Source organism: Gekko japonicus, unplaced genomic scaffold (assembly GCF_001447785.1).
Source record: "Gekko japonicus isolate JY-2015 unplaced genomic scaffold, Gekko_japonicus_V1.1 scaffold27, whole genome shotgun sequence".
NCBI lineage: Eukaryota > Metazoa > Chordata > Lepidosauria > Squamata > Gekkonidae > Gekko > Gekko japonicus.
The window spans coordinates 857,012-884,804 of record NW_015172002.1 but is presented as its reverse complement, the minus strand read 5'-3'; the positions used below and the strand labels follow the sequence as shown (position 1 = coordinate 884,804).

Genomic DNA, 27,793 nt, shown 5'->3' with positions numbered 1-27,793 from the left:
CTTCTTTTGAACGTGGGTCTATTCTCCTGATTTGGGATCTAACAGTAGGTTAGGCTGAGAGAATGACTGTCTGGAAGTCACCCAAGGAGCTGCATGGGGATTGGAAGATGAATTTCCATGGTCACAATCCCATGCTCTATCCCCAGGAGACCCCCAACATGGTGCCCGTGGGCACCATGGCACCCACTGACACCTTTTCTGGCACCCGCCAAGTGTGTTTATGAAGTGGACGTGGCCAGGTATGCTTCTGACTGACTATTGGAGATTTGATTGGCTGTGCAGATTTTTAAAAATGTTGCTTTGGCAGCACTTGCCACCACAGCACAAGGATCAGCACTGTGTTGCTACAAGTTAAGCTGTCGGTAAAACAGTAAATCACTGTGTACAATATTTGTTGGTTTTTATATGCAATGTTTAGAATTCAATTATTAACACAATTACAACAATAACACTACAATATGCGATATAAAGCTTAGCAGTACATACAAAGTAATACAGTACTAGTTACAGACAAACGACAGAGTTCTAGTACACTATCCGTTTGCGTGTCCTTCTTCAGGTTTGTCATTCTGTAATTATTTCTTCATTAGAATGAAGTGCTGCAAGCTGCAATGGAGTGTAACATGCTTAATAACCAAAAACATAAAAATTACTCTAATATATAGAGGAGCATTTTACATTTGATAAACTCACCCATATTTCAAAATGCTAATTCTTATACAATTTTTTGATGTACGCTACCGCGCTTAGATTCTAGAAAAAAGCAGACAAGCACAATATGTATTTCACAATTCTCCAATGACAACACATACAAAAAAAAATCAAAATAAGATAACATTTTAAAATTTACCAACCTGGTGACTGGGGAGCTCCTATAGCAAGCTCTAATGTGACTGGGTCTACAGCATATAATAATTGGCTTTGTACACGGTGATTTACTGTTTTACTGGCTATTATACACCGTGGTCCTGTTTATTGTAACAAGTTAAGCTGTAGCAATCATTTTGTGGCTGACTCCACCTCCTGCAGCAGCCATTTTGTTGCTGCGCCCACCGTGGTATATCAGAATTCCAAATGTGCCCTCAGGCTCAAAATGGTTGAGGAGTCCTGTTCTAGCTATTGTACTATACTGGCATTATGATGGGCAGAATGTGCTCATACATCCTTGTATATTGCAAGGATGAGTCTGGGTTACTCAGTGTGAAGGGTAGAGAGCAGGTATTACTCTCAGTGTCCCAAATGCAGAGAAAGTATCTCATATAGGACTGAATAGGAACCATTCTGTTCCAGAGGAAATAAAAGGGTAAATTTGGAGATGCTGCTTAGGTGTTCCTTGTCTCTGGTGACACCCAACCATTAAGATTCAAGGCCGCTTCTACCTGTAAAGGCTTGTCCTGAGTTCTGCTTTTGATCATGTTAGAATGTAACAGAAATGCTGGAAATCGGCTACACACACACACACACATTATATATATATGAGACTGATAATTTACAAAGGTCTTCAAACAAACAGTCTTTGAAAGCTATCAAAATACTATATGATAAAAAATAAGATGTAGGAACAGAGAACTCACCTGAACTGTCACATTTATTTGATGAAATCCTTGACTATAGCTTTGGGGGCTCCATTTCAGTACATAGAGAGGTCCAGACACCTGAAAAGCCTCACCAAGATGGATGCCATCAATACTGACCTTGACACATTTGATGGGAGAAGGAGAGAAGGCCAAAATTCTGAGAAGTAGAAATAAACCAGTATATGGGGGACTTGTTAAGATTATATCACAATTATTGTGCTTTTAAAATAATCATTATGCCATCTTTCTTTATATGTTACTGGAGATGATCCCAACTGGTCTATGAAATAATGCTTGTCTCTGGATGGTCTTTTCCAGAGAGTGTGTGGAGTGGAGATACAATAAGAAAAAGGTTGAGATCCAACAACAGAATTCGCAGTATTGTGGAATGTTCATTTAAAAATTGTTTTTAAAGTATATTAAACATTGCCCTTATACATGGTTAACAAACTGATCAAGGAGCTGGTTAAAACTCAAGGTCACCTTTCCTGTGCATTATACACACAACACAAGGCTACTTTTTAAAACACGGGTGTCAAGCTCATTTGTTATGAGGGCCGGGTTTGACATAAATTGGACTTTGTCGGGCCGGGACATGTGTGTCATAATATATAATGCCGGGTAGCAAAGATATAAACTTTATAAAGGACATAGACAAACACAATTAAAAATATTATAGCAGCTATTCCATTGCAGCTCCACATTAGGAGGGTATGTGTATTAAAACTAATATTTCTCTGCAAAACTGAAGTTCCTTGAGCTTGTTGAACTCTCTATTTTAACTGTGGTTAGTCCCAAACCTCCCCCCCCTTAAAAATATAAACTATAAATATAAATTATCTGAGCCTAGGACCCGGGGGAAGAACATGAAGTGGTTGAGGATTGCAAGCTTCTCCTCCACCCCCAGGTCTACTCAGAGTGGTGGTGGCTAACCAGTGTCTAAGGGTTTTTTTTACAGGTTAGTTTGAGATAATAATTTTGGGTGTCCTCTTCAGCACTTGTTCTAGTATTATTTCATTGGAGCCCCGCTAGGGTTGCCAAGTCAAAAAAACTCACCGGCGGGGGAGCGGGAGCTGTCTGCAGTTGCGCGCGTGCCACCAGCACGTCACAGGAAGTGACGCGCGACGTCGACCACGTTGAGGACGTGGCCCCAATCATCGGAGAGAAAACCATAGAGTTTTCCCTCTGACGATCCGTGCCACGCCCCCAACTTGGTCGCCGTGGTTGCGTCACCTCCGGTAATGCAGCCACGCTACGCTTTGGGGGCGGAGTTTTCCCCGGGGCCTGATTCCACGGCGGCGGAAATCGGGCCTCCAAAGCGGGGGTTTACCCGCCACCCACCCCCACTTGGCAGCCCTAAGCCCCGCATTAAGAGGTGGTGTGTGTTAAAATTAATATTTCTCTGCAAAACTGGAGTCCCTTCAGTTTGCAGAACTCTATATTTTAACCCTGGCTGGTCCCAAACCTCCCCCCCCCCCAAAAAAAAATATAAACTACAAATATAAATGGTCTAAGCCTAGGACCCAGGGGAAGGACATGAAGTGGCTGAGCACTGCAAGCTCCACCCCACCCCCCAGTCTACTTACAGTGGCAGTGGCTTTCCAGAGTTTTTTTACAGGGTGGTTTGAAATAATAATTTTGGGTGTCCTCTTCAGCACTTGTTCTGCTATTATTCCTTTGGAGCTCCACATTAGGAGGGTGTGTGTGTTAAAACTAATAGCTGCAAAACTGGAGTCCCTTGAGTTTGCAGAATTCTATATTGTAACCCTGGCTGGTCCCAGACCTTCCCCCCATGCCCTTAAAACATGCCTGCCTAAATTGGAAAGGTGAGGGAATAGCGGGATTTTGCCAGGGAATTTTTAAAATAAAAAGATGCACAAGGATCACAGCAGAAGGACCCCCCCCACACACCTGTGAGGAGGACTATGGAGGCCAGAGCGGTGACTGGGAAGTTCGGCAGCCCTGGCCTCTGCTTCCTGCTCTCAGAAGCATCCCCACCCTCTGCTCCAAGGTAGCTCAAACTCAGAACAGCAAGGATGGGCAAGGGAGGCAGCAGAGAAGAGAACCCCACTCCATGGGCCGTAAGTGACACCCCTGTTCTAAACAGTCTACTGGAATGACTGGAATCTGAAAGCACTTATTAAGAATACATCAACACTGACTAGACACATATCCTCACGAAAACTTTATAAAAACTTTATAAAAACACACCATGAAGTTACCTGATGTGGGTAGAATGAAGGATTCTCTGTAGCGGTTCATGAGCAGAGCTACTATAAAGGGATGGCTTGGGATTGGTGACAAGAACTACAGGCCATTCTTCAAAATTCACGTCAGCAAAACTGAAGAGATCATGATCAAAAGCAAGAATCCTGAACCTAATGTTCAATAATTAAAAACAAAAAAAATATAAAGCACAATCTAAGCACAGAAGAACCACAATACTGATGTTGAAATTACAGCATTTTCATGCTACACATATTTAGAAATTTCCCCATTTCAGATTAACCAACGAATTGGTTAAGGAGGGTGTTAAGGAATGTTAATAGAAACTACGAATCTATATTATGTCAATGCATGCTATCTGCACTGCACTGAAGGTTTCAAGGGTTGCATAGGATGGGATGCATAGTTAAACATTAATAACAGTATTAGGGATGGGCATGGACCTAAACAAGGTGGTTCGCTTCATTTTGGGGTTTGAGGTGGCCCTCGAACTAAATCCTGAACCAAGCAAACAGGCCCCGAACTGGTCTCCTGACATGGCTCACCGCTGTTGGGAAAAAGAGGGTGGGGATTGCCCTGGAAGGGACTCCCTTCCACCTTTCTCCTAGCTGCGGCTCACCCTGGACAGGAGAAATGGGGTGGGGATCACCCTGGAAAGGACTTTCCTTCCCCATTTCTCTAAGCAAGACCTGATGCAGCTCACCCTGGCCAGGAGAAAGAGAGAGGGGATCACCCTGGAAAGGACTTCCCCTTTCTCCTGGCATGGCTCACCACAGCCAGGAAAAGGGGGGGTGGGGATCGCCCTGCAAGGGACACCCTTCCACTTTTCTCCTTGCCATGGCTTGCTCTAGCCAAGAGAAAATGGGAAGGGAATCACCCTGGAAGGAACTCCCACTTTTCTCCCAGCTGAGGCTTGCCCTGGCCAGGAGAAAAGGGGAGAGGAATTGCCCTAGAAGGGACTCCCACTTTTTCTCCCAGCTGAGGCTTGCCCTGGCTAGGAGAAAGGGGCTTCCCATCTTCCCCTCCTCCTTTCTCCTGGCATAGCTCTCTGTGGCAGGGGAAAAGGGGGCAGGGATCGCCCTGGAAGGAACACCCTTCCACTTTTCTCCCAGCCATGGCTCACCATGGCCAGGAGAAGGAGGGACAGGAATTACCCTGGAATGGACTCCCTTCCACCTTTCTTCTGGCCAAGGCTCACCCTGGCCAGGAGAAAGGGAGACAGGGTCACCTAGAAAAGCGGTTCCCATCTCCCTCTCTCCTGGCCACACAGCCAGGAGAAAAGGAGCCGGGATCGCCTGGGAAGAGGCTTGCCATCTTCCTCTCTGAAATGTACTGGGTTCAGACGCGTAGAGTGATTAGCTCATGTTTATTAAGTTTATTAAGCTGACAAAGTCCTTTAAATAAGCGGGTGGTGCCGCTCGCGGATTGAGGAGCAAAGCTCCACTGGCGGAACCGCGGGTGCAGGGACCTCTTCGGAAGCTGGTCCCGCCAAGGAACTGGGGACTGGTGGAGGCGCTGGCATGGCATCGGGGCCCTCGGCAACGGCTGGTTCTGGCATTCTGTCGGCTGTTGCTGAGGGCTGCACCCTGGCTGTCGGCTGTGCACTTGCAGTTGGTGAGTTGTCGTCGACCTTGGGACCTGGCACTTCCTCGTCACTATCCTCTGGCTGTGATGCTGACAACCCGGGGTCTGCGGGGAGGCGGCTGCAGAGTTGGTCGATGTGCTGACAGAGCAGCTGACCAACTTCTGTGGATACTTCATAGGACAGGGCCCCCATAACTCTGACTACCTTGACCGGGACCCATGCGGGGCCCCTGGAGAAGTTTTTGGCATAAATGAGGTCCCCCGGCGAGAATTCACAGGGTGCTGCTTGGGTTTCCGGGGCCGAACTGTGTTCTGGAGTGCGGTCGGGGTGCAAATGGTCAAGGCGGGTTGTGAGGTGCCTACCCATGAGCAGTTCTGTGGGGCTGTGGCCAGTGGTGGCATTCGGGGTCATCTGCTGGCCAAAGAGGAAGGCAGCCAGTCAGTGGTCCTAGTCCTCTTGGACGATCCGGTGGAGGGACTACTTTGTTGTCCTTACCATCCGCTCGGCTTGGCCATTGGTTGCAGAGTGGAATGGGGCGGAGCGGATGTGTCGGATGGCGTAGTAGTCCATGAATTCCTGGAATTCGGACAAGGTGAACCCTGTCCCATTGTCCATTGTACTAAAGATCCGCCATAGGGCGTGGATCACGGCTCGAGACGATGTGGAGGGAACCGGTGTCACTTCTAGCCTTTTGGTGTATGAATCCACCAGAATGAAGAAGATCTGACCCTGGAAGGGGCCCACAAAATCTAGGTGCAGTTGGGCCCATGGCTTGTGGGAGGATTCCCATGGACATACTGGGGCCCTGGGTGGCTCCGGTTGGGACTCCTGGCATGTCTGGCAGCGTTTAACACAGTTCTCTATCTTGCTGTCCATGCCTGGCCACCAAATGTAGCTGCAGGCTAGTGCTTTCATGTGCATGATTCCTGGATGCGTGTCGTGTAGAGCTGCTAGGACTCACTGGCATAGTGGGGTTGGCACAACCACCCGGCTCCCCCACAGCAGGCAGCCCTTGTGGGCTGACAGTTTGTCTCGGCGGGAGGAGAACGCCGCGGATTCTGGGCCCAACCGGCTGGTGGGCCACCCCCACCCAGTTCAGAACCCGGGAGAGGATGAAGTCCCACATGGTGTGATGGGACACCTCAGCTACCTGGATGAGATGGTCAGGCAGGTCCTCGAGGAGCAGGATCTGGTGGGCAGGGGCCGGGTTGCAGGTGGGCAGCGGGAGGCGGCTGAGTGTGTCGGTATGGCCCACCGCCTTTCCAGGACGATGGAGAAGCGCATATTGGTAGCCGGCCAGGAAGATGGACCAGTGGAGCACCCGAGGCGACAGCATCTGTGGGGTCTGGTGGTCAGGGGCCAACAGACCAAACAGGGGCTTGTGGTCTGTGATGATAGTGAAGGGCTGTCCATAGAGGTAGTCATGAAATTTTTTCACCCCCACCACAATTGTCAAAGCCTCCTTGTCTATCTTTGCGTAGTTGAGCACGGCCGAAGACAAGGTGCGGGAGTAATAGGCCATGAAGACCTCCTGGCCGTCGGGCAGTTGGTGCCCCAGGACAGCCCCCACCCCATATGGAGAAGCGTCGCAGGCGAGGACGATGGGGAGGGACTTGTCAAAGTGTGCGAGGATGGCATTGGAGGTCAGCAGCTGTTTGACAGCCCGAAACGTGGCAGCTCCCTTCTAGCCCTAGACCCAGGGAGCTTTTTTGTTGAGCAGGTGGTGCAGGGGCTCTGCGACTGCGGCCTTGTTGGGCAAGAAGGAATGATAGATGTTCAGCAGCCCCAAGAAGGCATAAGAACATAAGAACATAAGAGACGCCAATGTTGGATCAGGCCAAAGGCCCATCCAGTCCAACACTCTGTGTCACACAGTGGCCAGAAATACCAGTGCCATCAGGAGGTCCAGCAGTGGGGCCAGGACATTAGAAGCCCTCCCACTGTTGACCCCCCCCCAAGCACCAAGAAGACAGAGCATCACTTGCCCCAGAGCCCCCAGCTATACCTTGTGGCTAATAGCCACTGATGGACCTCTGCTCCATATGCTTATCTAATTCCCTTTTGAAGCCGTCCATGCTTGTAGCACCCACCACTTCCTGTGGCAGTGAATTCCATGTGTTAATCACTCTTTGGGTGAAGAAGTACTTCCTTTTATCCGTTCTAACCCGACCGCTCTGCAGTTTCATGGAGTGCCCACGAGTTCTTGTATTGTGAGAAAGGGAGAAAAGTACCTCTTTCTTTACCTGCTCTTTCCCATGCATAATCTTATAAACCTCGATCATGTCACCCCTCAGTCGTCTTTTCTCCAAGCTAAAGAGCCCTTTCTCCAAGCTAAAGAGGCTTTCATGCGGACAGGGCGGACAAGGCCTGGAATTCTGGCTTGGATTTTGGAGACGGGGTGTTGACAGTGGTGCTGACCTTGTCAGGAGTGGGGTGGATGCTGTGCGTGTTGACCGAGAATCCCAGGAACTCAACTCTCGGAACTCCCAGGAGACATATTTCGTGTTTCACCTTGAGGCCGGCGGTGTGGAAACGTTGCAAGACGGTGCGCAGTCTTTCAGCAAAAGTCTCGGCAGATGGGGCAGCAATCAGAACATCATCGAAGAATGGCTGAACCCCGGGGATACCTTTAAGAAGACAGTCCATAAGATTCTGGAAGATTCCTGGGGCTACACTGACCCCAAATTGCAGCCTCCAGACCCTGAAGGCTCCCCGGTGTGTCACTATTTGTCTGGGCCTCTGCGGTGGCATCATCTACTGGGAGCTGCTGGTATGCCTGGGCCAAGTCCAGTTTGCCAAAAACCTTTGTGCCGGCCAAGGATGCCAAGACATGGCCGACCACCGGAATGGGATAAGCATGGTCCTGAAGGGCCTTATTAATGGTGCATTTGTAGTCTGCGCAGACACGGACGTCCCTGTTGGTCTTCACTGGTGTGACTATGGGTGTCTCCCAGAGGGCATGCGGCACAGGTTTCAGAACCCCCTGGGCCACCAGGCAGTCCAGTTCCTCGTCTATCTTTGGCTTAAGTGCAAATGGGACGTGCCTGGCTTTCATGCGGACAGGGCGGACAGCCGGGTCGAGTATTAGGGAGATGGGCGGGCCGGTGTAGTGGCCAAGAGTACCATCAAAAACTCCGGGGAACTCATTGTATACACTCTGAAATTCCGTGGTTTGTATGTGATGCACACCCGTCACCCCGAATCCCAGGGAAGCGAACCATGACAGTCCCAGCAAACTAGTAAGCTGTCCTTCCACCACCACCAAGTCTAAAAGTCCATCAAAGTCCTTGTACTGCATGTGAAACTTGCCCCACCCCGTAATGGCCACTGGGTTCTTTTGGAAGTTTCTGAGGGTGATCCTCATGGGTCTCAGGTGGGGGGCCCCCTGTGGGCAGAGCCTCCAGAGAGTCTCATCAGAGATAATGGATAACTCCATCTCACAGGGCGCCCCCTCGATACACATAGTTACTTTAATTTTGTCCGGGGTGTCCCGGGGCAAGTTCAATATCTGGTGTTGGTGGACGGCTGTTGTGTGGAGCTCTTCCGATTCCTGGTGCACAGCGGAGGGACATCTGGCCCCTCGTGAATGGCAGGCACGTGCTATGTGGCTGACCTTGCCACAGGTCCGGAAGGTCACGTCGCAGAACCAGCAGAAGCATCATTCATGGTTCTCGCTGCAACTGGCGCAGGGCACTTGAGCGGATGGCTGCATGGGCCGTGCTCCGGTGGTGGAAGGCCGTGAGTCACGGCGAGCAGGGCAACGGACCTGGTGTACTTTGTCCTCGTTGGAGACATCGGAAACCAGGGAGGCTGAGGCCTGATGTGTGGCATGGGCTCGGCTGTCACGTTGAAATTTTTTGAAAGCTGTGGCCTCTTGCATCGCTTTGTCTAGAGTCAGCTCCATGTGGCCGATGAGCTTATGGTGGAGCTTCTGTTCCCTGATGCCTGCAACGAATTGGTTAAGGAGGGCGTCTCCTAGGTCAGGGAATCCACAGTGGATGGCCAGCCTGCGGAGTTTGGCCATGAAGTCAGTGGCTGCTTCATCGGACTTCTGTTGGCGCGCAAAGAAGTCCATGTGCCTCGCCATCTTGGTCGGTTGAGGTGCGAAATGGTCAGTGAGCACCCTGACCAACTCATTGTAGGTGGCCTCATCCAAAGTCTTGGGTGTGATGAGGTTCTGGGTGAGGCGTAAGGTGGTGATGCCACAGGCACTGAGCAGGAGCAATTTCTTTTTGTCGTCAATGCCCTGGAACCTGACGAAGAATTTTAAGCGCTCCACCCAGGCTTCCCATAACTTGGGGTGAGCGGCGTCGAACTCAGGAAGATGTCCTGGAGTGGCAGCCATGACCCTGGAAGCAATGCGAGGCGCAGAGGGCTGGGGCTCATTGCGTGGTGTGGTGCTGGAGGTTGGGTCAAGCTTGCTCATCGGAATCCCACCTTTGTTGCCAGTGAAATTTACTGGGTTCAGATGCGTAGAGTGATTAGCTCATGTTTATTAAGTGGTTTCAGCTCAAAACTAAGACAAACTAGCAGTGTCAGAGTCCTGCTTATATTTGTACCAGACACCACACCCAACACACACCCCACTCCCAACGATAGGCTATTTACAGGGTATTGTTAAACAATTGGCTATTACTAGGATCCGGGGCAATCTATTGGTTCATTCTAGGATCCTAGCCTTCTATTGTTATGCGTTCAAAGCTTTGCTATTTCGCATGTCCGTTGCCAGCCTGTTCGCAAGTACGGTTCCATTGCAATACATAACACTCTCTCCTGGCCGTACATCAAGGAGAAAGGGGGGTGGGATCTCTTGGGAAGAGGCTTCTCATCACTCTCTTTTCTGGCTGCCCAACCAGGAGAAAGGGGGGGTTGGATCACCTGGGAAGGTGCTTCCCATTTCCCTCTCTCTTGGCTGCGCAGCTCTCCCCGCCAGCTCAGCATTCTTGGACTCACCTCCTTATTAAACTGGATTGTCAGAGAGAGCCTGTTTAAAGGGACTACATCAGGGAGCCAGAGGCAGCTGAGCTGGTCTGGAGAGCCTTCTCAGTGCCAGCCCAATTGTTTCAGGCTTGCTCATGCAGCCCATTTAAAGGGGCTACACCAACTCCCTCTCACCTGACTGCGCAGCTCTCCCTGCCAGCTCAGCAGTCTTGGGCTTGTTCATGCAACTTCTTTAAACGGGGCTGCAAGAGGGAGCCAGAGGCAGCCGAGCTGGTGCAAAGAGCCTTCTCCACGCCAGCCTAGCTATCTCGGGTTTTCCTCACGCAGCCTATTTGATGGGGCTACACCAGGGAGCCAGCAGCTGCCTCTGGCTCCCTGGCATAGCTGCTTAATCTGAAACAGCTGGCCCTGTGCGGAGAAGGTTCTCTCTGCCCGCGAGTAGATCCACTTTCTCCTGGGAGATCCCCCACGCACCTTCTTTTGGCAGCTCCTCACTTTCTCTCAGGAGATTCCCCTCCTTTCTCCTGGCCACATGGCCAGGTGAGAGGGAAATGGGATGCCTCTTCCACAGTGATCCCGTCTCCCATTCTCCTGGCTGTGCTGCCAGGAGAGAGGGAGAAGGAGACACTTCTTCCCCAGCACTCCTGTCTCTTTTTTTATGGCTGGCACAGCTCGTTTAATGGGGCTATGCCAGGGTAAAAGAAATGTGCAGCTTTTGCTCTTCCAGTGGCACAAAATCCAGGTATCTTCTCTCAAGGAAATACTTCAACTTTCTCAAACACTCAAACAACAATAAATTGGATTGGAGCCTAAGGATGTGTAAATAGAAGATACTTATGCAAGAACATATAAAAGCTATGATTCTTCAGACTTTGTTTTACGACTTCAGCTGGACTCACAGCAGCTGCCACGAAAGTTGCCTCTATGCAGAGTTAGGGCTTCCTTGCCTCCATCTAAGCCCATAGTTCCCTAAACCTATCCTTCAGTGTTCTGGTGAACAGGCTATTGTGGCCATTTTCTTCTCCTGAGGTCCCACTATGTGATTTGGTACAGGTCAAGGCCAATTCCAAAGCACTTTGGTCCTGAGCAATTCAGTTTCCTTGAAGTCACAAGAGCCTCAGAGTTTGGTCACCCCAATTATATAAAAGAGAATGATCAGACAGTGTTTTAGCACACCTTTCAAGGCCAACTCCACCAAAACAGTACTGGAACCTACTTCCCAAAGTTAATGAATACAGTGTGAAGGAAGCATTCTTAACTTTCAAGGTCTATTCTTTCTAGATCTGATGAAAAGAAGTCAGAAGGGGATTAACATCTTATTGTGGATCTGCAACATACATTTGTATTCAGGGAGGAAAGCCCAAAACAGCAAGAGCTGTGTGTGTGTGTGTGTGTGTGTGTGTGTGTGTGTGTGTGCGTACACATGTGCACTAAGTACAACAATTAGCCTTCTGATAACTTACACACACCCCTCTTCCTCATCCATCTTCTAAGCAGTACAAACTGATGGAATGATCCTTTTTAAAATTTATTTATTAGATTTTCTTGTTTATACCATATATACAAATCCACATTTTAAATACAGTTCGAGTCTATTAAGTTCTCTTTTTCTCTATCTATTCATATACTCTCAACCATTTCTTCAAATAAACTTTATCATCTTTATCTTGCAATGATATGTTTAATTTATCCATTTCTGCTAAGTTCAAAATTTTATTAATTATTTCTCCTTCACCGGGTATTTTTTTCAGATTTCCACTTTTTTGCAAAAAGAATTCTAGCAGATGTAATTATTAAAATTATCAAACATTTGTCCATATATCTTATGTCTTCTGGTAAAATATTAAGCAGGTAACATTCTGGTTTTAATTTTAATTCTACATTCGTGATATCCAATATTATTCTCTGTATTTTTCGCCTGTATTTTTGCATTTTTGTACAGTTCCACCACATATGATAAAAAGTACCAACTTTAACCTTACATTTCCAACATTTGTTGTCATTTTTATTGTAACATTTTGCTATTTTTTCGGGTGACCAGTGCCACCTATGAAACATCTTAAAAATATTTTCCTTGTAAGTAATAGCTTTCACCATTTTGGATGTTTTCCAGATTTTACTCCATGTATCAATTTCTATATTGCCACCTATATCCCTCATCCACAAAATCATCACTGATTTGATCGCTTCTTCTAGCATATAATCATCTAATAGTAATTTATACAATTTTTGGATAAGTTTATCATTGGAAGATAACCAGATCTTATCTAATTCATTGTTATTACTTTTGATGCCTTGAGACCTATCTCTAGTGTACTTAGATTTCAATTGTAAATACTGCCACCATGATAACTGTATGTTGTGTTGTGACAATTTTCCTTTTTTTAAGTTATTATTTTTTTCTAAAAGTATTTCATAACATTCTGTTATTTTTGTTAGTTAGAGAAGGTTTCATAAATGCCTCCAGGGGTGATACCCATTTTGGGATTTTTATATAATATCTTCCTTTTATCAGGTTCCATATTTTTATTAAAGATCCTCTTATTATATGTTGATGGAAGTTAGAGTGGATTTTATCTTTCCCGTACCAGATATATGCGTGCCACCCCATGCTTAGATTGTGACTTTCTAGTTTCAATGTTCCCACATTTTGCAAATTAATCCAGTCTTTGATCCAGCATAATGCAGCGGCTTGATAGTAAAATTTCCAGTTTGGGACTCCAAGACCTCCTCTGTCTTTAGTATCTTGTAGTAATTTCCATTTTATTCTAGCTTTTTTTGAATTCCTGATAAACTTTCTTGTGATTTTATCCAGCTCTAAGAAAAAATTGTTTTTCTTTAGAATAGGGATATTTTGTGCTAGAAATAAAAATCTTGGTAACACATTCATTTTTACAGTAGACACTCTTCCCATTAATGAGAGTTGTAGATGGTTCCATTTATCTAGATCTTTCTTTATGTCTGACATAAGTTTATTATAATTATCCTCTATTAAGTTACTGTTTCTATTGGTTATTGTAATACCCAAGTATCTAACTTTTTTAGCTATCTCCATGGAGGACACTTTTTAAATTTCTTCTATTGTATCTGAAGAGCAATTTTTTGTCAACAACTTGGTTTTTTTCAAATTAATTTTAAGTCCACCAATATGTCTGTAGTCTAATATAACTTTAATTAGTTGGGCAAATGAATCTTTGGGGTTTTAATGAATACCAAATCATCCGCAAAGGCTAATAACTTGAATTCTTCACCTGTTATTCTAAGACTTTGAATCTTTTCATCTTGTCTTACTTGCTCATTTAAAGTTTCCATTGCGAATATAAATAATAATGGAGACAAAGGGCATCCTTGTCTTGTTCCTTTCTGAATTTTTATCTTCTGTGTTAAGTCACCATTAACCATAATCTGTGCATATTGTTCTTTATAAATTGCATTAATCATAGTCTGGAATTTAGTTCCACAATCGCTTATTTCTAATTTTTGAGTCAGAAAATTCCATGATAAGTTATCAAATGCTTTTTCCTCATCTAAAAACATCAACGTTAATTGTTTTTCTGGGTGGTGCTTGTAATATTCTAGAACATTTATAATGGTCCTTATGTTGTCTCTCATGTATCTTTTTGGCAAAAAACCTGCTTTATCTGAATGGATATTTTGCACCAGAACTTTTTTCAATCTAGCCACCAGAATACTTGAAAATTTTTTATAATCCACATTAAGTAAAGATATCGGTCTATAATTTTGAATTAAATTTCCCTCCGATTTGGGTTTAGGTATCAATGAGATGACTGCTTGATTCCACGAATCAGGTATTTTACCTGTTGTACGTATATTCTGTAGGACTTCTTTTAATGGGAGTAATATTTGATCTTCAAATTTTTGATAAAATTCAGATGGTAAACCATCAGGTCCTGGAGTTTTCTTTTGTTTTTTGATCGCCTCTACTATTTCACATGTTGTTATTGGTTCATTTAGAATCTGTTTTTGGTTTTCATGATGGAATGATTCTTGTGCTGATCACATCACTATAAAATTTGGAAAACTGGAAATTTTACTTACTTCCGATTATTTTTCCAGTCTCCCAGCTCCAGTTCTAGAGTGCCATGATGGTGCTGAGTATGTAGGACTGGCATCAGACCACCCAGGGTGTGGAGGTGTCCACATAAATAGGCTGTAGCAGATCTAAGCAAAGTATTATAGTTATTGTTGGCTGGAGAAGGAATAATTACTGATCATGAAAAATAAAATGTTATCGGGTATGTCCAGTTGTGTAATCCTGTACAGCACTCCTCTTTGAGGCTTGTAGGGGGTGGGGGAGAATAGGTTTCAAGGAGGAGGAATGCAAAAAAGTTATTTAAATACAACATGGTTTGTTCTATCCTTATATATTTCTGGGGAATGAGGAGGGAAGGATTGTTAGCTGACCTAGCTCCTGAGCAGGGATGGGTGAGAGACAGGGGAGGGGGATGGTGAGAGGCAGACGCCCAGGGTGGCAGACTCAGGAGACATCTCTTGTTGAACTACCACTGTCCACAAGGAAAGAACAATTTACCTCATAACCATCCTTATTCCTGGTGATGGAGAGATGATTGTCGAAGTGGGATAGTGACCAAACCAGATGGTGTGGTTACTGTCATGACTTTCTGTAGCCAGCAAAGACAGCTCTTCCATTTGATTCTAAAATGAAATAACAGCAGCAAATATTTTAGAAGCATATCAGTGGCACAGACTTAAACAGACTGGGCTTTTAGGATCTTAAGACTGCAACACTAAACACACTTAAGTGCAAGTTTGAGTTTTACATAAGAACATAAGAACTTAAGAGAAGCCAATGTTGGATCAGGCCAATGGTCCATCCAGTCAAACACTCTGTCACACAGTGGCCAAAAGTACCAGTTTTGAGTAAACATGTGCCCAGTGAATCATAACAGTCTTAACAGTTTCTTACTTTGATTTGGCACTTCCAACATATATTAGAACATTTAGAACCGTACTTAGCTAATTTCTCAGGTGTAACATACCATCTATAAAACATTTTATAGATATTATCTTTATACGGAATTGCTTTTGTAATTTTCATATTTTTTCCAATATCTGTGACCATTGGTCTAATTCAATATTATGTCCCAGATTTTGTGCCCAGTGAATCATAACAGTCTTAACAGTTTCATCATGCATCTTTTGCCTTTTGCCACCATGATATATCGGATATTGGTTTCAAAATAAATTGTGAATCTAATAAATCCATGCATCGTTTTGTCTGGTCTTCTTGATATACCTTCAGGCTTGTAAAAGCTTCCAAAGGAGCTATCAGTCTTGATGTCTTGAAATAAAATTGCTTTAAAACTGGGTCCCAAACTTTCATTAATGCAGCTCTAAGCCAATGTTGCTTAAAATATTTATGGGAAGCCATTTTCTCATACCATAAAAAGGTGTGCCATCCCAATAACAAATCATGGCCTTCTAATTTTAATAATCTTTCATTTCCCAATATAATCCATTCTTTAACCCAGGCCAGTGCAGCTGATCTGTAATATAAAAGCCAATTTGGAAGGGCAAAGCCAGCTATATCTTTGGCATCTTGTAAAGCTTTAAGTTTTATTCTTGGTCTTTTCCCTTGCCAAATGAACTGTGTCGTTATTTTGTCCAGTTCTTTAAAATAGGTTTGATTTTGAACAATTGGTATGGTTTCAAAAAGAAACATGAGTCTTGGTAAAATGTTCATCTTGATAGTAGCTATTCTGCCCATAAAGAAAATTTGGTAGGTTTTCCTTTTTTCCAGATATTTTTAAATTGTTTTCAATATTTCCATATAATTATTTTCCATTAAAGAACTGCATTTATTGGTCAAGGTTATAATAATAATAATACTTTCAATTTATTGATCGCTTTTTCCCACATACCTGCGGGCTCAGAGCGATTTACAGTTACTCATGACATTTGGAGTAACAATATTCGTGGGGGATAGGGAAGACAACATACAGTATTCCTAGATATTCCTAGATATTTAGCTTTTTTTGTAGTTCAAACCCTGATTTTTCTTGTAATACTATTGAATATTTCTCAGTCATATTTTTGTCATAATTTTTGTTTTGTTGACATTGATTTTCAAACCTGCTACTGTCCCATATTCTTGTTGCAAGTTAATAAGTGTATTTATAGAATAAAGGGGATTCTCTAAGATGAAGACTAAATCGTCTGAGAATGCCAGCGATTTGAATTCTTCCCCTCTTAGTTTAAGGCCTCTAATTTGTTCGTTGATTCTAATCACCTCATTCATAGTTTCGAGCACGAATATAAATCGCAAAGGGGACAATGGGCATCCTTGCTGTGTCCCTTTCTGAATCTCAATATTCTGAGAAAGTCCCCATTAATGGAAATCTTAGCTAGCTGTTTCGTATAGATAGCTTTAATCATTTTAAAGAACTCTGTGCCCACTTGTGAACAAGTAAGCATTTCCAACATGAAATTCCAGCTAACATTGTCGAAGGCTTTCTCAGCATCTAGGAAAATTAAGGCCAATTGTTCTTCTGGGTGAGCTTCATAGTATTCTAAAACATTTAGAATGATTCGTACGTTATTTTTGCGTTGCCTTCTGGGGAGAAAACCCGCTTGATCTTTGTGTATCGTTTGTGACAGGACTTTTTTCACTCTTGTTGCTAAAATAGAGGCATATATTTTATAGTCCACATTCAAAAGAGAGATGGGTCTGTAATTTTTAATTTCTTTCTCATCCGTACCTTGTTTGTGTATTAAAGATATTAAGGCTTCATTCCAGGTATCTGGTATTTTCTGTCCAACTGTTATTTTCTGACATAATTCTTTTAAGGGGAATATTAGTTGGTCTTGGAAGATATGGTAAAATTCCGCTGGTAGCCCATCCGGACCTGGGGCTTTACCTTTCTTTTGTTTTTTGAGGGCTTCTGTCAGTTCAGCTAATGAAATAGATTGATTTAATAGTTTCCTTTGTTCCTCTGTGAATATATTGTCTAACTTCTTGTTGTGTAGCTTCAGCTTTATTGTATAGATTTTGATAGAATTGTTGAACAATAACTTTCAAGTCCTGTAAGTTGTTTTTTTCTTCTCCCTTTTTATTTCCTAGTGTTCTTATATAGTTCTTCTCCTTTTCCTTACACAGCTTGTATGCCAACCATCTGGTCGGTTTATTTGCGTTTTCCAAATAGTTCTGTTTAGCATATATCAATTGTTTTTGCTAATTCTTGAGTTAGAGAACTATTCATTTGATGCTGCAAAAGATTAAGCTTAATCTTCCTCTGTTCGCTAGTTGGTTCTTGTTTTATTTTTTTCTTTTTGTTCTTTTATTAATTTCTGTAAATGTAAGTACTTTTTTGTCTTTGTTTTCTAGAGTTTGCTGATTCTTTTATCACCTATCCTCTTGCAAATGCTTTAAAGGCATCCCATACTATATTTACAGACATATCCAGGTGTATGTTCTTTTCAAAAAAAGAATTGAAATTCTTTCTTAGAGTTTTCTATAAATCTCTCATTTTTTAAAATTGCTGTATTTAAAGTCCATCTTTTTTTTGGGGGGGGGGAGTATCTTGCAGCTCAAGCATAATCAGGTTATGGTCTGCAAATGTTGAGGGTTGAATTTCCGCTTCTAAAATTTCATTGGCCATAGTAGCTGACATCCAACACATGTCTATTCTTGACCAAGAGTTGTGTCTTGTCGGGTAAAAGGTATATTCCTGCCTCAGAGGGTTTTAAAAAACCCCAAAATGCAGGAGAAGGGGAAGAGGACAGGAAAAGCAGCACTGAAGACGCAGCTAGATTAAAGGAATCCTCTCACCCACTTCCAGTGCTCCTTCCCCTGCAGTCTGGCTAGTTAGAAGTGGGCAGGAAAGTTTTAAAAGGGTAGCTGAACTGGAGGCTCCAGAGTCGGGGGTGAGAAGGAGCCTCCTCACCAACTCATAAGGCTTGGTAGCCTCTGGTTCGGCTGTCTTTTTGCAGTCTTCCCACTGGCTCCTAACCAGCTAGACTTTGAGGAGAAGCAGCACTGGAGGTTGGAGTGGGTGGTTCTTTGCTTCCATTCACCTGTCTCCAGCACTGCTTCTCCCTGCAGTCCGGCCAGTTAAAAACTGGTGGGAAAGTTTTGAAAGGACAGCTGAGCCAGGCGTGCGAGTGGGAAGAGGAGGCTCCTTCTCACCCCTGTCTCTGCAGCTGCTGGCTCAGCTGTCCTTTTAAAACTTTCCCACAGCTTCTAATTGGTTAGACTGCAGGGCAAAGCAGTCAGGATGGAGCAAAGACTCCTCATGCCCCCCCCACCCCCATTCCAGTATGACTTCTCCCTGAAGTCTGACCAATTAGAAGCTGGGGGAAGGTTTTAAAAGGACAGCTGCTGCAGCTCCCATGGTGGGAGGAGAAAAGAGGGGGATGGGGAAGAGGGTGTGAGAGACTGCCTGAGAAGGGATGGTGTGGGGAAAAGAGAGGGGAAATTGAGTAGATGTGGGGGGATTAGAGGAGAATGATTGACTGTGAATGGGTGGGAAAAGAAAGGGGGAAGAGTTACTTAGAAGGGTAAGGGTGGAAAGAGGGGGTGAGGGAAGATTGATAAATAAGGGGTGGAGGCAGAAAGAGAGAGGGGGAATATTAATAGAGAAGGGGGGAGAGGGAAGGATGCAAAGGTGGGGAAAATGCCCCCTCTTGCAGGTTCCCCCTTAGGGTTGTCAGGCCCTACCTTTCTGCTGGTGGAGGGATTGACAGGCCTTTCCTGGAGTTTCTGCCACCCGCACTTTGCACTTGGGGCACAATGATGTCACCCAGAAGTGATGTCATCGCACAGCTGATGTCATGCAGTGACCCTCTAGATTTTGGGCAAAGCTCTATGGTTTGAGCCCGATTTTACCGTAGAGTTTTGCCTACAAACTAGAGTGTTGCGACATGACGCCAGCAGCACGATGATATCCCTTCGGGTGATGTCATCTCGCACTGCGTTTTGGGGCCTTTGTGGGCAGGGTTTCCCCCCACCAGCAGCCAGCTGGCTGCCAGTGGGGAAGAACCCACAAAAGCAGAGGAACACCCAGCTGGATCCGGGGGGGGGGGGGGGGGGGGACCCCTTTTCCCACTTGTAATAAACGGATACTTCCTGAGCAGTAAGGCAAGAGCAGTAGCACCTTGAAGACGAACAAAATTTGTGGCAGGGTATGCGCTTTCATGAATAAACGAGTCACTGTGACTCATGAAAGCTCATACTCTGCCACAAATTTTGTTAGTCTTTAAGGTGCTACTGGACTCTTGCTCTTGTCTACTGCTCAGGAAGGTACTACTGGAATCTTGCACTTTTCTACTGCAACAGACAGACTAACACGGCTACCCATCTTGATCTAGTTATGTCCTGAGGAAATAAGAACCTCAAATGAGGTTAATTCCCTCCCAGGCTCTCCCTTGGACCTTTAATGATCCCAAAAGATCAGGACTGCTACACCTCATGTGGTTATTTTTCCCTGCCTGCTTCTCCTACCACCTATAATTCTATACCCTTCATAGAAAGAAGTACTAGGTTTTAAACATAACTGATAGTGGATCAGCAAACAGAACCAATGTAAAATGTATATTCCAGTCTGCACCTGAAATACACACACACACACACACACACACACACACACACACACACACACACACACACAGCTACTACCGGATCCAAAAGAATAGCATAAAGACAAAAACTGATAAATTAAACACAAAGAAATCCAAATAATAATTTATGGAGTCATAACACAAATTACTCATGTATATTTCTCTAAAGATTTCACAGATTTTATATCTTATGCAGTTGTTAGTAAAATCTTAAGGCTCCATTTCACACATCAGACAGCTTAGTGCTGCAATGTGCTGCCTTTTACATTACCGCATTTAAAATCCCAAAGAAATTGAAGGGTCTCTTGGGACCTGGAACAAGGGTTGCATCAGCACAGATGAAAGAGTATTTGCCAAAAGATGTGTGGTGGATGTAATGGAAGGAGCCATCCTTATGCCATGCAGAGTATTTCCTGCCAAAACAAGAAGTGGATATCACAGTCGGAAAAGTCTGGAACAAGTAGGGAAGTTAAAAGAACCCCCACCCCCCAAATGTACAGTTTCCCACTAGCAGCCTTTTAAGGCTAGAAGTGAGAGAAGCAGAACCGTACTTGTCCTTAATTCAATACAGACAGGTACAATTGAGTTTTCCTCCTCCAGCATCAGAAGGGGCAAAAATGGAGAAGCAGAGCTGCACAGAATACCATAATGGTGGCAGCCGCAAGGGGGAAAGAAGCAACAGAACTGAGCAAAAAGGTGGGGTGGGTGACTACCTTCTAAACTGTTATCTTTAAGACTACTTTAAGAGTCACATTTCCTTAAAAATAGATACCTTGTTCAAACATAATGTCTCTGTCTACCACACAATTAAGTTTCCTTCTGGGCTTCTGAGTTTACCATGGCACACAGGCTTACCTATAGTAATTCTTGACACTGTCCAGGCTTGGAATGTTGAATGAATCTGCAGTGAGAATCCCAAACAATATTAAACTACATTTCAAAACAAATTTAGGATTGTGAGAGCTGAAGGGATGGGGGAGAGGTCAGGCTTACACAAGTTGACTGTAATGAGTTTTACTTTACTTTACATTTCGATTTCTATACCGCCCATGACCCCCCTACTGGGTCTCAGAGCGGTTTACAATAGAAATAGAAATAGAAATGGGATAAACCTGGGAACACCAAGCTTTGTTCTATAAAGCAAATGCCAAGACTACTTCTCACTATTTAGAGACTGCCTCATCACTAGGAAAACAAAGCCATGCTTATAGGCTTATAATCTTAAAGACAAGAGAAGATAAAAATAGAAGAATAAAAATTATTTGCTGCTTACCGTGACAAGCCCTAACTTAAGAACATCAGAGAGACTGATAAGCCCAATCTTAAAAAACATCAGAGACCCAAGTGTTAATCCAGAGATTGGATTAAAAAAATAGTGAGAGAAATGAACATTATTTGGAGGATGGGCACAATGGTAATCCATTGTATGTTATTTCCTTAATTGAAGTCATTGAGAAAAATTAGTGGTTGAGCAAATTCAGAAGATTTGCTCAAGGTTTCCTCCAATAGAAGAGAAGAGAAATAAAAGTTGATAACTAAAATTTGTAATAAAGTTTCTAATAAAAGGTATTATGTGGTTTTTGTTTTTGTTTTTTTTAAAGTTTGCCATTGACAAGATAAATACCTGATTACAATAGCTTCTAAAAAACAACATTCAACTGAACAATGGCACTTCTCAGTTACATAGTCTCAGAGCCAAACTAAGTGTGTTGGGGGCATCCATGTGTATTTATTCTTGAGTTTATGCCTTCGCCTGTAATATAAGAAGGGCCTATTTATTCTCTTTGGAGAAAATGGAGCATGCAGCTAAGGGGAAGGGTTAAAGTCTTCACTACTTTAACACAGTTATTCAAAGTATTTTTCTTACAGTCTGGCTCACTTCCAGTATCAGAGCCAAGCTGGAGAAAAATGCTTCAAACAACAAAGCCCTCCCTGACCTGGATAGCCCAAGCAAGCCTGATCTCGTCAGATCTCAGAAGCTAAGTACGGCTGACCCTGGCAAATATTTGGACGGGAGACCTCCAGAGAATACCAGGGCTGGGAGGGCAGAGGCAGGCTATCAAGCCACTTCTCTGAACGTCCTCCGTGCACCAGTTGGAGTTACCAGAGGTTGCCATGACTTCCAGGCATGGGTGGGTGCGCACACACAAACACACACAGATGCAAAAATACAAAAAAACCCCACAAAGCCCTGTAAGGTCATGGCTGCAATCCAAAGAGCACTTTCCTTAGAGTATACGTCACTGAATAAAATTGGTTTTTTCAGTAGACATGCTTAAGATTGCACATTAGGTAAAAAAGAGGGCAGGGTTCTTCTCCCAAGTACTTAATTTTATGGGGGGAAAGAGCCAGCAAACAAACCCAACCTCTTTTTTTCACTAGTGAATCAACAGACATGTGAAGAAGTACATCTGGGAACCCTCCCGCTATATGTCCAGCTTTGGCCTGACATCTCCCTTACCATGATTCCCTTTAATGTCGATCCATTTGGTTTTTTCCATGACCTTAGACCTCTTCAGAACTGTCTGGTAAGTTTGCCACTCCACCTCTATCTGATCAGAGCCAATGTCATCCTTTGCTTTGGCATCAGTCAAGTCACCTGTTAACAAACAGAAAACAGAAGCACATTCTTCAAAAATCATACACAATAATGGAATGCAACATGTTTCAAATGCTGATCAGTGTGATAGGCCTGGAACAGAATGCCGGATCAACTGCATCAATCTCACTGATAAGAAATCAAAAATTCCTTCTTAAAATCATTTATATAAAAAGCTAATTCCTGAATGTCACCCTTTCGTCACACACTAGTCTGATCAAGAAACAGAAACTGACAGATTATATTGGTAGCAGAGTGCACAAAGGCTCAGAAGCACAGCAAGAAACAAAGTTACATACAGAGTGTCTTTATATTTGCAAATTAATATGAATCCTTTCATTTAAGGAACTCTATTCTAGATAGGATAGAAGAGAGAGATTCTCTAATCTAGTCGAACTAGCTAGATGGATGGAGATGCAGGAAAGACACCCTACTCTCATGTTGCCAAGGTGGAGAGGAGTGGCATTGTGTGGGGAGTGAGGGAGAAGCCAGAAGGAAGGAAACCTTCCCTAAGAATAACAATCTACACATCAAAGGGATAGCATCAGAGAGTAGTAAAAGCAAGGGTGGTCAATGTCCTGCTTAGCTAGTTCTCTGAAGCAATGATATTCAGACCTTGTGACTGAGAAAGTGGGGGGACAACAAGAGACTCCCACGGAGTTTAGCTTCAGGGTGCTCCTGGATTAATCTCTGCACTTTGAGCTGTTCACCCATCTAGTGACAAGGGTATAACTCTTTCTTTTAGGTCCAGACCTAAAACGTCATTAATTTATTCAGAGCCTCAAGGCTAGATTGCTGTAATGCATTCTAAAATGAAATTAGGGGTGCAAGGTGGGAGATGGGGAGAAGTAGATTGCTCACCTGTTACTAAAACAAGAGCTGGTTGAATTATATCAATGGTTTCAGTACAGAACTTTTCAAAATCAGAGGATCGACTGGGACCCCTAAACTGACTGATATGTAGATCTGATACCTACAAGGAAAGGGGAGAAAAGTGAATACAAGAATTATTAAAGAATATAATTAAGAAAACAGTAATAGAAGCAACCCTAAATATTTTTACAAAATAAATGCAGCATAAACAGATCAAGGCATGAAACATTAATAGCTTAATTTCACAGTACATTTCTAATTTATGAATATTAAAACAGAAATTCACTTTTTAAATTTTAATTATCAGAAAAACATGGCTATCCAGTCACATCACTGCTCTTCAACTTATGTCACCAACCTCAATGTGGATCTCCCTGAATTACAACTGATCTCCAGACTACAGAGATCAGTGCCCTTGGTGGTATACCATAAAGTCTAGGAGAAGAGTCCTAGAGTAGCAACAGAGGATGGGTGTTGTAGGATTCCATTTCACTTATTGTATACCATTGAGACTCTAAGGCAAAGTCCCCAAACTTTTTTGAGCCTGCAGGCACCTTTGGAATTCTGACTGTGGAGGTCCAAAGGGTTGGTGTGACTAACCCAGGGATTGACTTTACTACAGAGAGAAAAACAGTACAGTCAGCTTCAAGCTGACATACTATTTTATTGAAGTAACCAAAGTAAAATATGAACAAAGAATAGAACCAGTTGTATAAAACCCCCAAAAACAAAAGTAGAAGGAACGTTCCTTGTATGCTCACCAAGCCCTACAGGAGGGGTTGTTGAAGAAGCAGCCCCAAATGCTCAATTTCATACTATTTTTATACTCACCTAGAGGATACAGTGCAAGATGCCAAGCAGAATGGGGTGGTCCATGATGGAAACCAGACCCCCACCCCCTTACCAATGGTAAGATCAGCAATTAACTTTTACCTAGATATATATCCCCCCCCCCTATTCTCTTCAGATATTATTGAGCCCTCTGTGCTAATCTCTAATGTTTAGGCTAAGTGTCTGGCACATAGACGGCCTGAAAGGTATGAATCCAGACCAAAGGTATATCTGAAGGGCACAGATTTACTTTTATGCTTAGGTTGCCAGCAAGCAAACAAAGGCTCATGGGATACATGAACCAAAGAACATAAATTAGCTACAGCAAAACTAACCTAGAAATAAGGAAGGCCCAGGCTCATGAAACACCAAATTCTGCCAAACAGACACATAGTGGTAGCTCAACCTCCAAATGGCTGTTCCTGGTGGCAGAGCCAACCTCAAAAATTTGAGACTGAGGTTATACAACAATCTAGTAGTCACTCGTCAAGATTTCAAGAAGCCCTGACTAACCGGGTATCTTTTCTTCCCTTAGGGTTGCCAGATCCCCTCTGGCCACTGGCGGGGGATAGGGTTCCCAGATCTAGGTTGGGAAACTCCTGGAGATGTGGGGAGGACAGGGACTTCAGTGGGGTACAATGTCATAGAGTCTACCCTCCAAAGTAGCCATTTTTTCTAGGGCAACTGATCTCTACACTGTGGAGATGAGCTGTAATTCTGGGGGATCCCCAGGTCCCACCTGGAGGCTAGCATCCATATCTTCTATACACACAGGTTACCTTCAGTTACACAGTGAAGTGCCTTGTGCTGTGGTGGCAATTGCTGCTGAAGTACTTGTGAAAGGGAACTGTCTTTATTCAGTTGAGGTTGTAATTCGCTGCTGTTGATGAGTTTGAACTGTTTTGAGTTGAGAAATGTATGTGTTCTATTCTAACTACCTAAGATGGGTGCGGATGGAGACAGCATCCTTGCACGCATGGTGCCAAAGATGGGAGCATCATGCTCCTTCTTTGTCTGTGTGTAGAAGAGAGAAGAAGTGAGAAGGCAGTTTCCCTAAGAGCTATTAGTCTACACATCAAAGGGACAGAGGCAGAAGAGAAAACAGGAAGGAACCCATAGTGTGCCTGTCTACCTGACTGACTCTCTTGTAAGACCCCCGCTCTGGAGTTTCAGGCTAAGGGACAGCATCAAGCCTTCTCTTCCAACATTTTTGATCCATGTTTTTGTAGCACAGTGATGCCATGAAGCAGTGGATCCATTATTTCTGTAGTACAATCTGTGGCCATGGACATGATGAGTGGTTTGGTGGTACCCCCACAAAAATTCAATGAATTCATAAGGATCCATGTTTTTGCGCCATGACAGTGCCATGAAGCAGTGGGTCTATGTTTTTTTTTTTCCTGGTGTAATATGTGAATATGGACATAATACATGTAGCCAACTTTTGAGACCAAATTCGGATAATAATATGTACTTCAGATTGTAATTTTTAAGAGATACATAGATGATCTTTTCTTTTTATGTAGAGATATTCATATTTTTGAGATTGTACAATGACTTAACTTAGTACATCCAACTATTAAATTTTCCTTTCAGAGTAGCCCTGATAGCATTGATTTCCTTGATACTACAGTTTTCATTTCAGCAACAGGTACCCTGGTTGTTAAACCTTTTTCTAAAAGCATTGATAAAAATTCATACCTCCTGTAATGATTCCTTGTTTCTGTGTGTGTGTGTGTCTTTAAAAGTTTGGTTGCATGGCTGTGGTAGATAGACTAGAGTGGTTGAGAGAGGCAAGTGTGGTATGATTGGTGGTTGACAGAGAGGGGGAGGGGTTTTGGAAGTGAATATGAGTGGATGAGGATGTATGTCAGTCAGGCTTTTACAGTTACAGGTTTGACAGTTGATAAGTTCAAGTAGTTCTGTGTGGAAGCAGTTAAGAACAGCTGAGGTTGTTCTGAGAGATATGATTAGAGATCTGAGGTCTAAGTCTATGAAAACGTAAAGTTTAATTGAAGAAATGTTATAGTAAAGTCTGAGTGTTATAACAGACTGGAAAAAGACAGTGAACCTATATGGCATGGAGATAAACAAGGGATACAAAGTTACTTGAAAAGATCCCTGTCAGTAAGGGAGCAGATTGTGTGTGATACACCAAGCATTTGTTCAGTATTTACACCTTACTAGTTACATTGTTCTACCCTTTTATTTATGAATTACTTCAATAAATCCTCTTTTATTCAAGTATACCAGCTCTGAAAGAAATACTTCCTAAGGACCACATAGTTCCTCGTAAGCCTAGAACTTGGTCTACCAAACCAGTAAGAGCAGAAGTAAAAGTATAAAGGTTTGGAAATCCTTAAAATTTCCTGGTGGCAGCCTTATATACCCAGATAAACAGAATAAAAAGAACACTTTTAAAGGGAAACCAGTCCTCCCCAATAAGGAGGACGTCACACCTCCATTTTCAATCTCACCATATTAAACATATACGTGAAAATTTACCATATGGACAGTATGTGAGGGCTAGAAGGAATTCCACATTTAATAAACACTATGAAATGGAGTCCTGTAAACTTTCTCAACAGTTTAGGGATAGAGGTTATCCAGCAAAGATTATTCAACATGCAGCAGTTAGGGCTGCCAGCACTGAACGTTCAAATCTGTTTAAAGAGACAGGACGTAGTCAGCAACCACATTCCTTATCTTGTGCTTGTGACTTTACACCATTGGCATCTCAAATTAAAAACATCATTCATAAGCATTGGCATATTGTGGAGAGTATTTCTGATTGTCAAAATCACCCTTTTATAGGGTTTAGAAGAACTAGAAATATTTGTGATTTAGTAGTACATTCTGACTTCCAGTTCTGCAACTCTGATACAACAGTGACACTTATTGGCCATTTTCCATGTGGCAGGTGTTGTATCTGCCCTCTGGTTTGGCAAACTAATAGAATTGAGATTCCCAGCAGAAATTTTGTATATGATTTGAAATTCTTTTCTTCATGTTATAGTAGACGAGTAGTGTACCTTTTAAGATGTCTTTGTCAATATCTATATGTAGGAATATGAACCAGAACTGTCAGAACTCGCATGATTGAACATAGGTCTTGTATAAGAAACTCACCCTTTAGTTCAGCATTATATGAATATGAAGCATTCTCCAAATGATTTCAAATTTGTGGTACTGGAAATACTTAGAACTCACCAATATACTGGCTTAGATGTCCAAAGAAAGTTAAGACAACATGAAGCATTCTGGATTTTCAAACTCAAAACATTTCACCCTTATGGTCTCAATCAATCTTTAGAACTTGGCTGCTACTTGTGAGTAACTTATCTTTAGAACTTAGTTGCTATTTTGGCTGCTACTTGTGAGTCACTGTAACTTATCTTTAGAACTTAGTTACTATTTTGGGAGTAAACATAGCAATAGGACTGTTAGCAATTTTGGACTTAAAATATCTCATCTTTATGGCTTTCAAGCAACCATTAGAAATTGGCTGCTACTTGTGAGGTGTTGTAATCCATCTACAGAAATTAGTTGTTACATGAGTAGAAA

General features: G+C 43.3%; 1 protein-coding gene across 1 annotated transcript in view; it reads right to left on the bottom strand.

Annotated features, from left to right (window-relative positions):
• The window catches only part of TMEM62 (transmembrane protein 62), a 53,076-nt gene that overhangs the window by 20,806 nt on the left and 4,477 nt on the right, over positions 1–27,793 (bottom strand). The window contains exons 2-9 of the mRNA XM_015420055.1: positions 23,387–23,498; positions 22,388–22,525; positions 20,782–20,827; positions 20,198–20,339; positions 14,882–15,006; positions 14,389–14,511; positions 3,800–3,955; positions 1,575–1,734 (exon numbers count right to left, since the gene is read on the bottom strand). Of these exons, the coding sequence (XP_015275541.1) occupies positions 1,575–1,734; positions 3,800–3,955; positions 14,389–14,511; positions 14,882–15,006; positions 20,198–20,339; positions 20,782–20,827; positions 22,388–22,525; positions 23,387–23,498 (1,002 nt within the window). The remainder of the gene's footprint in view (positions 1–1,574; positions 1,735–3,799; positions 3,956–14,388; positions 14,512–14,881; positions 15,007–20,197; positions 20,340–20,781; positions 20,828–22,387; positions 22,526–23,386; positions 23,499–27,793) is intronic.